At 36.1% G+C, this 17055-nt stretch overlaps 2 protein-coding genes across 2 annotated transcripts; both read left to right on the top strand.

Moving 5' to 3' along the window:
• The first annotated feature begins 6660 nt into the window (after positions 1 to 6660).
• On the top strand, positions 6661 to 10138 carry LOC125248227 (chymotrypsin B-like). Its single transcript, XM_048159956.1, has 4 exons — positions 6661 to 6678; positions 9256 to 9436; positions 9552 to 9682; positions 9778 to 10138. Exons 1-4 carry the CDS (start codon positions 6661 to 6663, stop codon positions 9937 to 9939), a joined length of 492 nt encoding a protein of 163 aa, XP_048015913.1. The 3' UTR covers positions 9940 to 10138.
• Positions 10139 to 13777: 3639 nt separating this feature from the next.
• LOC125249564 (chymotrypsin-like protease CTRL-1) lies at positions 13778 to 16224 on the top strand. The gene is made up of 7 exons (XM_048161879.1): positions 13778 to 13936; positions 14100 to 14200; positions 14293 to 14372; positions 14477 to 14558; positions 15321 to 15501; positions 15618 to 15748; positions 15844 to 16224. Exons 1-7 carry the CDS (start codon positions 13891 to 13893, stop codon positions 16003 to 16005), a joined length of 783 nt encoding a protein of 260 aa, XP_048017836.1. The 5' UTR covers positions 13778 to 13890; the 3' UTR covers positions 16006 to 16224.
• The last annotated feature ends 831 nt before the right edge of the window (positions 16225 to 17055 follow it).

Genomic DNA, 17055 nt, shown 5'->3' with positions numbered 1-17055 from the left:
CTTTTTGTAAAATAAAGAAAACTAACATGATGACGAAGTCCAATCTGATAGTTCTCAGAAAATGAACTGTAACTTAGTGAATACTAATCACAAAAAAATTAGACTTATGTCTAAAAAACGTTGAAATGTCAGGTTTTAAATCGTATAAGTCAAATCAAAAACAAATATTCTCTGTTTATGTAATCTGTATGAAAAGAGAGCCATGTCAGAAATCAGTGATTCAGCTCATTATCCACTAATGCGGCCACGCCCACGGAGCCAGCGCTATTCAGAGGCAAATACTGAGGCAATGCATGCATTCGTCGTCTCAATCGTGTATTTATTGTCTTGAAAAGTGTTTATCTGGATGATATAGCGATCTCTGGCCTCTGTTAGTTCCTGGAGAGTCACATGGTTGTCCTTCTTTAGATTAATTTGTGGACTAAAGGTGTACAGAGCGCCCTCCGGCTGCAAGTATGAATAAAAAAAAAAAACACAGTATCCAGCGCTCATAGTGATGACAATAAATATTACTCCTGTGTATAGAAAATTGACATAAACATGAGAATCCATCAATATTTCTCAAAATGTGCATGCTTTTAAGCTAAAAGCCTATATGAAATGCCATAGAGGTAACATAATTGTTCAGACACGTTGCATCACAGAAATACATTATATTTTAAAGAATATAATAGAATACCATTATTTTAAATTGTAATACTATTTCACAGTGTTGCTGTTTTTTCTGTATGTTTGATATACACCATGAGCTTGAGACATGATCAATGTCTCACAGGTTTTTTCACAGCCTACCTGACTGAAAGGCCTCATTATTATGCAAGTCATTTCAGGTCATTATTATGCAATTCTTTTGTCTTCTCAAGTGAGAATCACCCATTACTCATGATTATTCACGCCTCCACGCATACTGTGTTTCTTGACAAAAAGTGTCTTACAAAATTTAAATCTCTCTATTGTTTTATATTTTTACATCATTCTGAAGCAAAAACTCTAGTCTACAACCTCCAATACCCAGAAGTCTTGTGAACACAGATTTAATATATAATTTTTGGCTTTATTTCAGTGACTTAAGTTTTTTGTTTTTTCAATAACCATGCATAAACGTTATTCCTTCAAAAACACAAACATGTACATACATGTTCCTCACATATTATTGTAGCCTAGTTTCTGCTGAATATAGTGTAATGACACTTTTTCCATTAACACTCTGAGGTCTGAGGGTATCTCCGGCGATACCACCGTGGTTTTTTTCTTATCAGTGTGAAAGAGACTCAAAATACTCTGTCAATGTTGCACATACAATTAAGAGTTATACACCATTTTAATCTGTGGAATATCTTCTTTCATTTGTGTACACTCAGAGTAAAACCAAAATGTTGTGCTTTTTGTAAAATAAAGAAAACAAACATGATGCGTGATCTCTCGTCTCCCTCTGAACGAACTCCAATCTGATAGTTCTTAGAAAATGAACTGTAACTTAGTGAATACTAATGACAACAAATTACACTTATGTCTAAAAAAACGTTAAGATGTCAGGTTTTAAAACATATAAGTCAAATCGAAAACAAACCTTCTGTGTTTATGTAATCTGTATGAAAAGAGAGCCATGTCAGAAGTCCGTGATTCAGCTCATTATCCGCTAATGCGGCCACGCCCACGGAGCAAGCGCTATTCAGACACAAATTCAGTCAATACATGCATTCATCATCTCAATCGTGTATTTATTGTCTTCAAAAGTGTTTTGAATAGCCATATTTAGCGATCTCTTGCCTCTGTTAGTTCCTTGATTGTCACATGATTTGCCTCTTCTTTTACTGAGGCATTTGTGGACAAAAGGGGCAGAGCGCCCTCCGGCTGAAGTATGAATTAAAAACACAGCATCCAGCGCTCATAATGATGACAATAAATATAGAATAATACACATTACTCCTCTGTACAGAAAATTGATATAAACATATGAGAATCCATCAATATTTCTCCAAATGTGTATGCTTTTAAGCATATTAAGAAATTATGGTCAATATAAGATTTTAAGAGTCAAAATGTGAAGCTTGAGTCTTAGATCTTTTTAATGATGTATAGTTTGTCAACTGCACATCAACATTTAGGCTATATAATATAACAAATATAGAAGCCTATATGAAATGCCCTAGAGGTAGGAATGTTCAGACGCTTTGCATCACAGAAATACATTATATTTTAAAGTATATTAAAATAGAAAACCATTATTTGGTTAGAGACTTGAGACTTCTTTTAAAAACATTATAATGGCAATGTGTTCAATCTTTTGACTGGTAGTGTAATTTAACATAGGCCTATACAAAATTTTCTTCATATCATGTGCAATAATACGTGCATGCATGAGATCACAAAAATCATGTTTTTTTTTGTCCTGAGTGGACTTTAATCCTGTTATTAGCATGATCACAGAGGGTTTTTTCACAGCCTACCTGACTGAAAGGCCTCATTAATATGCAAGTCATTTCAGGTCATTATTATTCAATTCTTTTGTCTTCTCAGGTGAAAATCACCCATTATACATGAGGATTCACGCCTCCATGCATACTGTGTTTCTTGACCAAAAGTGTCTTAGAAATTTAAATCTCTCTATTGTTTTATATGAAGGAGTAGGAAGGATAATTTTTACTTCATTCTGAAGCAAAAACTCTAGTCTACAACCTCCAATACCCAGAATCCTTGTGAACACAGTTTTAATATATTTATTTTGGCCTTATGCTGAACACAGTGTAATGACACTTTTACCATTAATATGTTTACGAACAACTGAAAAAAGCACAAATGTCAGGGCATGTCAAAACTTCGCCAGGGCCCCAAAAATCCTCAGACCCCTGAGGGTTAAAAGCCTGTCTGACTTCGCCACCTATCCTGGGTCACCCTGATCTCAAATGCCCGTTTGTGGTATGCACAGATGCCAGTGATACTGGATTAGGAGCCGTGCTAACCCAGCGGAAAGAACCAAGTCAGGAAGAGGTAATTGCTTATGCTAGTCGGGCCTTAACCAAAGCCGAAATTCATTACTCTACCACTGAAAAAGAATGCCTCGCTATGGTCTGGGCTTTAGAGAAGTGGCAACATTATCTAGAACCAAACTGTTCACCATTGTTACTGACCATTCAGCACTGCAGTGGGTGATGAATTCCACCAGGACAACTAGCCGTCTAATCCGCTGGGCTCTTCGCTTACAAAAATTTGACTTTGTGGTAGAGTACCGAAAAGGCAAACTTAACGTTGCACCAGATGCTTTGTCTCGGATGCATGTCAAGCCAGAATGCTGCTTGTTCTCTACCTGCAAAGATGATCTTTCTAGTTTCTCTCGATGTCCTCTGGGAAGAATAGCACCAGGACCCTGAGATCACAAAAATTTTTCAGTCAATGACAGAAACTGACTATGCTTTGAAGGATAAATATGAAGTGGTAGAGGACAAATTATATCACATCACTCACCTGTCTGAAAGCCAAACCCATTACCGAGTATACGTTCCCCATAGCTTGGTTCCTCTTGCTCTTCAGTACTATCACTCGCATCCGTTAAGTGGTCACATGGGAATCTACAAAACATACAAGAGGTTACACAATGTTGCTTACTGGCCTGGAATGTGGACAGACGTAAAACAGTATGTCAAGAAATGTGTAAAATGTCAGACCCTAAAAATTGAGAACAGAAAACCTGCGGGAAAAATTCAGCAAGTTACCACCACACAACCAAATCACATGACTGGTGTTGACATTATGGGACCCTTACCTCATAGTACTCACCAGCACGAATATCTTCTTGTCTTTGTAGATTACTACTCACGGTGGGTTGAGATGTTTCCTATGCGGAATGCTACAGCACAAACCATTGCGGATCTCCTCCGAAAAGAAGTTCTAACCCGATGGGGGGTTCCTGATTTCCTCTTGTCAGATCGTGGATCTCAGTTTGTGTCAGCTGTCTTCAAAGAAATGTGTGCAAAATGGAGTGTGACTCAAAGGATGACTACTGCTTATCACCCTCAAACAAACATGACAGAACGTGTGAATCGTACCCTCAAGCAAATGATCTCTGCATATGTTGATGATAACCATAAAAAATGGGACCAATACTTACCAGAACTGAGGTTTGCAATTAACTCAGCTGTCCAAGAATCTATTGGAATGTCACGCGCCGAACTCCACCTAGGTAGGAAATTGTATGGACCAATGGATAAGCTGCTGCTGCAAGGCTCCAACCTTTGTCCCACCGAACCTTCATACGATCTGGTGAAACACCTGAATCAACTAAAATCAAGAGCGAAGGAGTGCTGTAAGAAAGCTCAGTTACGACAACTCAGGAGTTACAACAAAAATAGGAAAAGGACCGTGTATGGGTGAGGAATTTCCCACAGTCTAGTGCAGTTCACAGTTTCAGTGCCAAACTAGTTCCAAAATGGAAGGGACCCTACCATGTGATTATGCAGTTGGGCCCCTTGAATTATCGTGTATCGCTGGAAGCTACAGGAGAGGATGTCAGGACCGTTCATGTGTGCAACCTAAAACCATGTTTTCCTACTGCTGAGGAGTTGGACACTCAGGGAAAACAGAGACTCCTTGAAATCTTCCAAGAGTCCACAGACGAAGAGGAAGAGTTCCAAGGATTTTAGAACCTCCATTTAAACAACCATGGGTTTGTTTTCTCCAGGGGGGGAGAAAGTGTAGCAGAGCAGCGGGTAATCCTGTTTTCGTTTAACGAACGTCGTAATGGAGGCATGTTAATAAGGAGCGCAGCCAGGGGCGCCGCCAGGAATTTTAGGCCCCATGACAAAAAAATCTAATTGGGCCCCCTCTGCGCAGCTGTTGTCACCACATCTCTAGGACCTAACTGTCCCATCAAAAGCTTTACATAACTCTAATCAAAGGCTTGCAACTGTCTTGCTTCTTGTAGTTCAATACTAGTACCAGGGCTGGACTGAGGCTGATTTTCATGCCGTTAAGTAAATTTAATGCTATTAAATCCTGTCATCATTTACTCACTCTCATGTTGTTCCAAACCTGTATGACTTTCTCTCTTCTGTAAAACACAAAAGAAGATATTCTGAAGAATGTTGTCAACCAAACCATTTTGGTTAAGCTACCCTTGACTCCAATTATTTTATTTTTTGTTGTAAGGAACCCCCCATCGGCCCAAAAACGGAGTCCGACGGCGTTGGGCGAAGGTTAACGCGTGCATGCCTTTTCAGCGTCTCTGTGAAGCTCACTTAATTTCACTCGTTTAATCTGACTCCAATTTCAAATGATTCTTATTCTAAGGGTTGTGTCTCCAATTAGAAATTAATCATTTGTTATGTATTAATTTAGATATTTGATTATTCTGAGTATCTCTTATTTTCAATTATTCTTTCATTACGGACCCATATCACTTAGAAAAGTCACTTCGGCCGTTTTAGTTCTTTTCACGATCACAAACTCGCCAGTTCTGGTCTTAGTCAGAGGGTGCAGAGTTTACTAATGCATTTGAGTCGAACCGCCACATGCTTGTTCATACAAAAACACAGTTTTCTTAGTCACGATACTGCAACTTGCTAAGCCAGTTGATAAACAAAAATCAAAAGGTCCCATGATGTGCAACATGCTCCTTTCATTGAGCCTTTAGTTTTAATCCATCCTGACGCAGATTTGTGGAAATACGGACTCCAATAATCTACCGGTCATAATGATTTCAGAAGAATCCAGAGTAAATCAAATATAACATTTTATTTGTCAAGTAAAAATGGATCATGCCAATTACATTACAATTAGACAATTAGAAGCCAATTCAGAAATAATAAATGCATAACATCGATTACTCAAAGAAATGCATATATACACAGGGATGGTGTATATAACCCTTCTGTAACCAGGGTTCTGGTTACAGAAGGTCCCCCCTGACTGCTTTGCACTTTACCTTTTATACCAGACCAGAACAAAAGGGTTGTAAATATTTACTACACCAACACCTGTTTTGGGGGAGAGAGGAATGGGTTTTCACAAAAGGCACCACCCAAAAGAGGACAGAATTTTCCTAAGTTTTTAATCTTCTTCATAATACCATTGACTGCTGTGAAATTGAGACCAGTTTACCAATCGCACTGAGACAAATTAAATGATACCACACATGAAAAGGGAAAAACAATAGATACACAAGTTACATTATACATAGAATATAAATTTTCAGTGACTTGAGTCAGGGGGAAGGAGAGTTTGTGTGTGTGTGTGTGTGTGTGTGTGGGGGGGGGGGTGGTCCTATGCTATTCTTTTAAGATCTTCTCTCCAGATACACTTTATTGCTTTATTGCAGGATGCTTGATCTCAGTTTTCGTTTAGCAGGAAAATTAAGCCTTACATGTTATACAGAAAGAAAGTAATTCATGTTTGTAATGACATTAGGGTGAGTAAATTAAGACATTTTGGGTTGAACTACTCCTTTAAAACAATAACATTTTTAAAGAGTTAACACCTAATTTATGTAAGACACTGATATCTATCTTTCATGATGCTCTCATTGAAATAACATTTTACTTAGGACTATTAAAAATGTCATAAAACATATTTAAAGAAATAAAAAGCTTTGTCCTTATCCCATGGGATACAGGCTTTAGAACTGTTTTGTTATTATCCTTTAATTGCCCTTTTAACTGTAAGATCATGGTAGACAGAGCACAGGTAAAACCATGCTTCTTATTACCTTGGGTATATGGTTTCTAAAATAAATAATAAACTGTAGATTGTGTAATAAAATATTGTAAGCACAGAAAATACGAAAACAGTCTTTATGAAAGAAAGTGATTTATATTCCGCAATATTAAACATAAGTAGGCCTAATAATAGCAACATTTTTAATAAATACATTTCTGCCAAAACACCATATTTCTTCACTGGTAGTAGCTGCAAGGTAAATTACTATAAAGGTGGTGGTTTTGGATTGACAAGCTTGTAGTTGTGTGTATTGGCGTTTTCCAATTTACCTCGTCATGTCTTTACATGGTCGCAGCTGTTTTCAGCTAGATTCACCACCGAACCTGTAATGTTCCCATATCACACAACTGTTTTAAACACAATTCTGAGACAAATCTGAAAGGATCAAGGGTGCAAGGGTACATGACGGGTGGTTCCGGCCTGTTGTTTTGGACATGCTCTAGTGAGTTTGAGAGAAGAAATGATCGATTGTACAAGTATCATGCAATTCCGCTCCAGTTTATGTGTGTTGGCACAGCTGATATGGATGGATTCCTGTCGATTAGACGCCTCATTGTTCTCTTCGCACTCATCATTTGAACCTGAAATCTGCTCAAACCTGGTCAGTGACTTCCCGCTTACTCTCTCTACACACACACACACACACACACGTTCAATCAAATGCGCGCACATTAATTCATGCATCCCTTTTTATATTTAAAGCGTTTGTTTCTTTGTTTTTCCCTCTTTTTGCATCAGTTTATTTTGAAGATATATTTGTTTTGGTAAATGCTCATTACGTTTTGTTTAATGATGTAATTTTCTTTTTTTTACATGTGGGAAAAATGCAGTTTTGGGCATGCGGATGTGGAAAGAAACGTTCTTATCTGGTGACATGTTTTGGAACCTTCATTGTACTGTCATATCGTATGATTTGTGAGTGACTGAAAGAAGAGAAACTCTACTTGCTTGATAGTCACCAACTATTCAAAACTGAGTTAACGTTGTATTTAAGCTATTTCTCTTTACCAGACTCAGATGAACATTGTTGCTCCTTTCTATGCAAATTTGTCACCATGTCGGTGTTTATTATTATTATTATTATTTATTTATTTATTTATTTTTCTTTTCTTTTCTTTCTCTCTTCTTTATATAATTAAATGAAATTAACTTGAGAATTGGAGTTTGTTTATTGTAACTGGTGGCTTTAGAGCTTTCTGGGGAAATATTTAAATTTGACAGTCTTTGCTGTCTGGCGCCCGAACAAAAAAAAAATATTTGAGGTTTAAAGTGTACAGCTGGGTGTCGCCACCGTTACAAGTTTCACAAATCTGAACTCTTATAAAGCACTTCAATTGCATTTAGTTATTAGTGATAAATTCCATTACCATCAGCAGTCCACCTACTGTGAGTCTTACTGACTAAAGCAAACTGGCTTTATCTTCCAGTCATAAATACTGGTATAGCGAAGTATAACCAAAATAAGTATAATATAAGTATTACCAGCAGACAGAGAGCCGATAGATGTGATACATATCAATGAACAGTACAAAATAACATAAAAATGCAACTTACCAACATTTATTCTGTTCTTAAAACAAAACAAATAAATAAACAAACACAGCAATAAACAAAGAAATGAAAAACAATAAACATAAGAATAAATAAAAATTGCCATTACTCTATTAAAAGTAAGTGACATTTTGTTTCAGTAGAGAGTTTAATATAATGTTTTACAAAAATTTGAAAAAGTTGCACAACACTCTCTCCAGTAACTGTGATGACTTGAAACAACTTATTCAACCGGTTGATGAACAATAAGAATTTTTAGTTTGACTTCCTCTCAGTGCTAACAGCTGATCTAATCACAGTGTGACGTAATCACACAATTTTACTGTCTTTTTCTTTAGCATGAACTGAACTGAATCAACACTGAACTGACTTGTGCTGAATAATGACACTATTGTCTTTTTAGAGCTGATTTACAGCAGAATTTGAATTTGTCTTATATTGGATGAAGTTTGCATCATTGATTCAGTTATTTTTCTGTTTATGACTGTGATCAATATTATATGAAGTGCTATATAAATAATGATGACTTCACTTAACTTGTCAACAATAAAACAAGAGATCACTGGAAGAGAACAATAAAAACAATACAAATAATATGCATTATGAATGTTCATTATGAATCCATTATTATCATTTTAAATAACTCGTTGTTTGAAAGTTTATCCAAACAAGAAGTTTCTCTAGCTGTTAAACTGAATTAAGTGGGGAAATAGGTATTAGTCAAATTATCTCTAGTTCAGCCTTTGGTCCATGTCTGTCAGATTTGAAGTCATCTACATGATAGTTTAAATAGATTTATTCATTTAAAATTGAGCATAGGAAGAAAATAACTGTACCATATCCCCAAATGACCATTCATGCTGAAGGGAAGAAGGAAAAAATGCATAAAAGGGTTAAGATGACAAGAAGAAATAAAACATGCTTCTATATTAAATTACCTTCAGCTTCCACCAGTAACCGTCCATCTTTTTTTGGTCCTTTCTGAATGTGCAGGTCATCACCCATCCGCTCTACAGCAGCACCACATTCACCAATGACATTGCGTTGTTGAAACTTGCGTCTCCAGTTGTCTTCACTCCCCGTATCTCTCCTGTATGTCTGGCTCCATCAACCATCAACATCCTGCCTGGAACCCGCTGCTTCACCACTGGATGGGGCAGAACTGCCATCACATGTAAGCTGCCTGTTAGACATGGACAAATTGTAAAAATTACTCTTGTATATTATTATTTTTTTTCCCTTCACATGAATTTGAACAGCCTTTCTGATGTTTCCTTCTCTTTTGTCAGCGAGTCTTCCAATCCTGCAGCAGACAGGTCTACCCATCATGAGTCCTGCTGTGTGCAGGCAGATCTGGGGTCAGAGCAGAATCACTGATGCCATGATCTGTGCTGGAGCCTCTGGATCCTCATCTTGCCAGGTATATGAAGACGGACCAAGACAAAAACATTCCCATATCAATGTTGCTGCTGTTTCAATCTCAAATGTGTGTTTGTGTCTGTGTGTTTCCCACAGGGTGATTCTGGTGGTCCTCTGGTGTGTGAGAGTAACGGAGTCTGGAGTCTGGTGGGGTCTGTGTCCTGGGGCACCAGCATTTGTAGCACTGCTTACCCAGTAGTATACGCCCGCATCTCCCAACTGCGCTCCTGGATCGACAAGACTATCGCTTCCAACTAGAGCGCCGGTCTGAGCATTTACCCTTCAAAGGAGGCAAAAGCAGATTTTAATCATTAATCTGTATTACAGTTGGTCTTTGATGGTATTTTGTTTATGACTTTTTGTCTTGTGTCAGTCTGGGCTCCAGTGACCTGTCTGTTATGTGACTGTTTTTTTTTTTAGCTTCATGTTACATGTTACGGTTTTATACAAATATTGACAAATTTGCAATAAAATGAAATTAATACAATAAATTGAAATGAGGAGTGTAATCATTTGTCTGAATTTAAAACATAAATTTCCATAATCCACATACAGTACTGCAAACAAAATTAAATGTTTTCATTTAATGTAAGTAGTTTTAAAATATATATTTAATTTGCAATTAAAAAAAAAACAAAACAAAAAAAAAACAACAAGGAACAAATGACAGACAACAATGTTGCAATATTTGGTTATCAGATGTTCTCACCTGTACAGACAAATTATTTGCCAAAGGTAATGAAATGCAGATGATGTTCTCTCACCACCAAACATACTTGATAAAGCCACAAAAATTCCTTCTGATCACATGATGTTGATGTTGAAAATTTACTTTGGTATTTACTTTTGTATACATGTCCAGATGACACAGATCAATCAGTTTAATTTCTCTATCCATGGTGCTGAAACCTGTGTGATGTCTTGTATCATTCAGAAGCCAAAGAGATCCAGATATAAACTGGAGAGAAACCTGTTGAAAAGGTTCCATTAGAATGTGACAAACATGTTCCATATTCTTATTCAGACAGTCACTAAAATTTAAATCACAGCACAAGTCATGCTGTCTTATGTAATGCTAAATAATTCTGATTGCTAACAGATTTAGCTGAACTTTTATGAGCTCAACTTTTATGACTGTCTGTTATTCTACTGTTAGTGGATGACTTAGTAATACTCTGTTTTTCAGATTTATAAAATTAGCTTATGGCATAGTGTATCGTCATTTATAAATGACAAAGAGAAAATTGCATTTAAAATACAATAATAATATTTAAAAAAAAAAAAAAAAAAAAAAAAAACACTTTAGTTTTATTGTGACATCCCCTTCAGCCAATAAAATTAAAATATATGTGTCGTGTGCTTCACATTTTTGACAACAAGGATGTGAAGGAGACATGAGCACGTGTTACTGTAGGTCACATGCTGCCAAGGCTTCATTGTGAGAACATTTTAGACTAGGAAATACATATAAATTCAATTCTTCATCCAAATGTGTTTTCTAAAGTTTTTGATCATTTGTAATGCACATTTTGTAAATTCATTAACTCAAATTCCAAAAATTCTGTGTTATGCATAAATGACAAAGTCATTTGAGGGGATAGATTTGTTTCTATATAGCTGCTCTATTGTTCATTACTGGCCGTCAGTATAATAGTCTTTTCGCTTGTGTTTTAGGTTGATGTTAGTAAGTTTTATAGAAGACAGAGAGGAAACGCTGTACCTTTTCCAGAAAGTATTGATGATAGTGATGGCAGTGCATCAGAAAATAAGGTTGTAATAAGAAAGGAAGAAGTTGAAGATGGAGGAGGATAGAAGCAGTGAGGGTGATGGCAGAGATGAAGAATATAAGCCATAGATTGTTGTGAAAGTCAAGATATTTGGTACATTTTCCTATGCCAGTTTGGAAGATGTGATCCAGAGGTCAGGAAAGATGTCACTGCCTACTGGCCTCACTGCACTGACAAACAAATGCTCCTAAAATGATGACTAAACAGGTCAAAATCGAGCTTCATGTGGAAAGTGTGGGCTACACTGAAAAAGAAGAGTCTTGTTGATTTTCACTTGTGCTATAATCATTGATTTGGACAAGAAAGAAAAAAAAAATGTTAAAGATTGTTTTAGGTTTTTTTGAATCACTAAGATAAGGTTTCACTATTTTCCAGCCAGTGAAGTTGCATCTGAATTTGTGTCAAGTTTTTGACATTTTCACATGCAAGTTCCAAATGAAATATGGTAGCACAAGATGAAATGGAATCTTATTAAAGCTTTTTAATGTTTTTTTGTTTGTTTGTTTGTTTGTTTTGTTTTGTTTTTGTTTGTTTGTTTGTAATATCCAACCTCAGTAGAAGAAAATGTGTTTTGCAATACAACATGAAAATAATAAGTACTTATTTCTGATGTAAGTACATAGTAGTTAAAGACACGTAATATAAAGTGTGATCAAATTTTAATAAAATACAAAGAGGCATAAGGAATACAAAATCAGCCATAAAATGAGCAAGATATCATGCACAACTAGACTGTACAGTAATTATACAGATTATTAATGTTTATTATAAACTTTTACATAAGGATCAAGTTTACAAATCTTAGCAACAAATCAAAACAAGAATTAGAACGTGTTTGGAACAAGATGAGCCAGATTATCTTGCTGTTTTTTTTGTTTTTTGTTTTTTTTGTTTCCCCCCACAGTTCTGGTAATTGTATTAATGTTTTAAAAGCAGTTTTCCTTTTTCTAAGCAGACATATTTTCTGTCAATTTTTCAGAAGTGTGATTGAATGAAACAACGAAGGAGGCTTTTTCACATTTCTCAGGGGTTATGTAAAACATCTCACATATTCTATATGTTTAGGCTTCATTTGGAATTTGATTTAGCTGAAATAATGAGTTTCACAAATCTGAACTCTTATAAAGCACTTCAGTTGCATTTAGTTATTAGTGATAAATTCCATTACCATCAGAGTCTTACTGACTAAAGCAAACTGGCTTTATCTTCCAGTCATAAATACTGTATAGCGAAGTATAACCAAAATAAGTATAATATAAGTATTGCCAGTGGACAGAGAGCCAATAGATGTGATACATATCAATGATCAGTACAAAATGACCTATTTCATGAGTTCATGTGCCCATATAATCTTAGCGTAAGTAGTAAAGAGATTTGGCTTGCTGTCTGCTATAGAGGGGCTTGGAAAGGATGTTCTACTCGAGCTCCGATTGCCCCCTATAATAGGCAAAAAATAGTACAAAAGGAGGAGAAGGGGAGGAGGAGGGATGCCGAAAGAACTAACAACAGGAAGAGGTAAGATGCTGGTTTTATACCTTGGTATCAATTGGAAGATTAGATGGACGTACTCCTCCCGAAATTACGTTTATTAACTTCACAAATGCAACTTGCCAACAATTATTCTGTTTTTAAAACAAGACAAATAAATAAACAAACAAACAAACATACCAATAAAGAAAGAAATGAAAAAACAAAAAAAAACAAAAAAACATGGATAAATAAAAATTGCCATTACTGTATTAAACGTATGTGACAATTATTATTATTATTATTATTATTATTATCAGCAGAGAGTTTAATATAATATTTTCCAAGTAAATGTAAGGGAAGTTGCAGAGAAACACACAGTTGCACAACTCTCTCCGGTAACTGTGATGACTTGAAACTTATTCAACCGGTTGATGAACAATAAGAATTTTTAGTTTGACTTCCTCTCAGTTCTAACAGCTGATCTAATCACAGTGTGACGTAATCACACAATTTTACTTTCTTTCTCTTCAGCATCACTGCCTTAAATGTCTTGCCAGGTTGATTAAGGAATTTGTAACCGGTCAAAAACTTCATATTAATTTACTGTGAGTAAATACTATTTTTATTATTCACTTCACTTACGGAGACACTTTACATTCAATAAAGAAAAGCTCACAACAAACATCCACAAAAACTCTTTCCCATCAAAAAAATTTCACAACAATGACAGAGGAAGTATGATGCTTTTCAAAGGAACAGTCGTCATAAACACCTTCAGGTGCAGATGCAGATTGTCTCCAGCGATAACAGATGTCAACATTCCTCAGCTCTCAGGTCATTTGAGCTGCTGGGATGGACCTCGATCACTTCCCAGATTTAGCAGCTGCTGTAAATGATATAAAAGCAAGAGAGAGCACCTACAGATACAACAGTGAGACATCACAAGCTCATCATGATCTTCACCATCACCTGCCTTGCCCTGGTGGCCTCTGCTCTGGGTAAGTGTCTTCTTTAGAAGTTTGCAAGAAAATTGATGGGTGAATATATATATATATATATATATATATATATATATATATATATATATATATATTTACAAATTACAAAACCTAAATAAAGAGCTTCATTCTTGTGTCATGAACTTCTGTTCTTCATCAACAGGTTGTGGAGTGCCGGCGATTAAGCCACAGACGATTGGCAGCAGGATTGTGAACGGACAGAATGCCATCTCTGGTTCTTGGCCCTGGCAGGTCTCTCTCCAGGTAACTGTGTATTGGCCAGCTTTTATCATGCATTTGCTTGATTTGTTCAAAGAGTATATGTCATGTTTTCAATGCTTTTACCTCTGAAACAGCTACCCAACGGATTCCACTTCTGCGGTGGATCCCTGATCAACCAGAACTGGGTTCTCACTGCTGCTCACTGCGCTGTCACGTAAGAGTCTTCAATCTGACAAACGTTACATAAAATAGCGTTTAATAGATGCTGTTGCTCTTGTCTTTTTACAGTTAGTTTTGTCTTTATCTCTCTCTTTTTAGCGTCGGCTATCATCGTGTCATTCTTGGAGAACATGATCGTGGCTCCAATGTTGAACCCATCCAGGTCAAACTTGTTTCCAAGGTAAAAATGTTGAATGATTTCAGAAATTAATATCAAAATGGGAGATCAACTCATATATTTAAGTGTTCAATAACTGAACACTTTTTAATTGTTGCTTAATTTCTGCTTTTTCACACAACTGAATTGAACTGAATCAACACTGAACTGACTTGAGCTGAATAAAGACACTATTGTCTTTTTAGAGCTGATTTACAGCAGAATTTGAATTTGTCTTATATTGGATGAAGTTTGCATCATTGATTCAATTATTTTTCTGTTTATGACTGTGATCAATATTACATGAAGTGCTATATAAATAATGGTGACTTCACTTAACTTGACAATAATAAAACAAGAGATCACTGGAAGAGAACAATAAAAACAATACAAATAATATGCATTATGAATGTTCATTATGAATCCATTATTATCATTTTAAATAACTCGTTGTTTGAAAGTTTTTCCAAACAAGAAGTTTCTCTAGCTGTTAAATTGAATTAAGTGGGGAAATAGGTATTAGTCAAATTATCTCTAGTTCAGCTTTTGGTCCAGCTTTGAAGTCATCTACATGATAGTTTAAATAGATTTATGCATTTAAAATTGAGCATAGGAAAGAAAATAACTGTACCATATTCCCAAATGACCATTCATGCTGAAGGGAAGAAGGAAAACATGCATAAAAGAGTTAAGATGACAAGAAGAATAAAATATGCTTCTATATTAAATTACCTTCAGCTTCCACCAGTAACCATCCATCTTTTTTGGTCCTTTCTGAATGTGCAGGTCATCACCCATCCGCTCTACAGCAGCACCACATTCACCAATGACATTGCGTTGTTGAAACTTGCGTCTCCAGTTGTCTTCACTCCCCGTATCTCTCCTGTATGTCTGGCTCCATCAACCATCAACATCCTGCCTGGAACCCGCTGCTTCACCACAGGATGGGGCAGAACTGCCATCACATGTAAGCTGCCTGTTAGACATGGACAAATTGTAAAAAATACTCTTGTATATAATTATTTTTTTTTCCCTTCACATGAATTTGAACAGCCTTTCTGATGTTTCTTTCTCTTTTTTCAGCGAGTCCTATGATCCTGCAGCAGACAGGTCTGCCCATCATGAGTCCTGCTGTGTGCAGGCAGATCTGGGGTCAGAGCAGAATCACTGATGCCATGATCTGTGCTGGAGCCTCTGGATCCTCATCTTGCCAGGTATATGAAGACGGATCAAGACAAAAACATTCCCATATCAATGTTGCTGCTGTTTCAATCTCAAATGTGTGTTTGTGTCTGTGTGTTTCCCACAGGGTGATTCTGGTGGTCCTCTGGTGTGTGAGAGTAACGGAGTCTGGAGTCTGGTGGGGTCTGTGTCCTGGGGCACCAGCATTTGTAGCACTGCTTACCCAGTAGTATACGCCCGCATCTCCCAACTGCGCTCCTGGATCGACAAGACTATCACTTCCAACTAGAGCGCCGGTCTGAGCATTTACCCTTCAAAGGAGGCAAAAGCAGATTTTAATCATTAATCTGTATTACAGTTGGTCTTTGATGATATTTTGTTTATGACATTTTGTCTTGTGTCAGTCTGGGTTCCAGTGACCTGTCTGTTATGTTACTGTCTTTTTTTTTTAGCTTCATGTTACATGTTACGGTTTTATACAAATATTGACAAATTTTCAATAAAATGAAATGAATACAATAAATTGAAATGAGGAGTGTAATCATTTGTCTGAACTTAAATTACCATAATCCACATACAGTACTACAAACAAAATGAAATGTTTTGCTTTAATGTAAGTAGTTTTAAAATTTATATTTAATTTGCAATTTAAAAAAAAAAAGTTCCACTTTCACAGGAACAAATGACAGACAACAATGTTGCAATATTTGGTTATCAGATGTTCTCACCTGTACAGACAAATTATTTGCCAAAGGTAATGAAATGCAGATGATGTTCTCTCAACACCAAACATACTTGATAAAGCCACAAAAATTCCTTCTGATCACATGATGTTGATGTTGAAAATTGACTTTGGTATTTACTTTTGTATACATGTCCAGATGACACAGATCAATCTGTTTAATTTCTCTATCCATGGTGCTGAAACCTGTGTGATGTCTTGTATCATTCAGAAGCCAAAGAGATCCAGATACAAACTGGAGTGAAACCTGTTGAAAAGGTTCCATTAGAATGTGACAAACATGTTCCATATTCTTATTCAGACAGTCACTAAAATTTAAATCACAGCACAAGTCATGCTGTCTTATGTAATGCTAAATAATTCTGATTGCTAACAGATTTAGCTGAACTTTTATGAGCTCAACTTTTATGACTGTCTGTTATTCTACTGTAAGTGGATGACTTAGTAATACTCTGTTTTTCAGATTTATAAAATTAGCTTATGGCATAGTGTATCGTCATTTATAAATGACAAAGAGAAAATTGCATTTAAAATACAATAATAATATTTAAAAAAAAAAAAAAAAAACACTTTAGTGTTATTGTGACATCCCCTTCA

This window comes from Megalobrama amblycephala, linkage group LG16, assembly GCF_018812025.1.
Source record: "Megalobrama amblycephala isolate DHTTF-2021 linkage group LG16, ASM1881202v1, whole genome shotgun sequence".
NCBI classification, from domain to species: Eukaryota; Metazoa; Chordata; class Actinopteri; order Cypriniformes; family Xenocyprididae; genus Megalobrama; species Megalobrama amblycephala.
This window is presented reverse-complemented; position numbering and strand designations above follow the sequence as displayed.

What these genes read in the sequence shown, in the direction of transcription:
- LOC125248227 (XM_048159956.1), top strand. An exon ending in GGGCAGAACTGCCATCACAT is followed by an intron (nt 9,437 to 9,551) that starts GTAAGCTGCCTG and finishes CTCTTTTGTCAG; the next exon opens with CGAGTCTTCCAATCCTGCAG. An exon ending in CTGGATCCTCATCTTGCCAG is followed by an intron (nt 9,683 to 9,777) that starts GTATATGAAGAC and finishes TGTTTCCCACAG; the next exon opens with GGTGATTCTGGTGGTCCTCT.
- LOC125249564 (XM_048161879.1), top strand. Translation starts at nt 13,891, where the DNA reads ATGATCTTCACCATCACCTGCCTTGCCCTGGTGGCCTCTGCTCTGG. An exon ending in AGGTCAAACTTGTTTCCAAG is followed by an intron (nt 14,559 to 15,320) that starts GTAAAAATGTTG and finishes CTGAATGTGCAG; the next exon opens with GTCATCACCCATCCGCTCTA. An exon ending in GGGCAGAACTGCCATCACAT is followed by an intron (nt 15,502 to 15,617) that starts GTAAGCTGCCTG and finishes CTCTTTTTTCAG; the next exon opens with CGAGTCCTATGATCCTGCAG.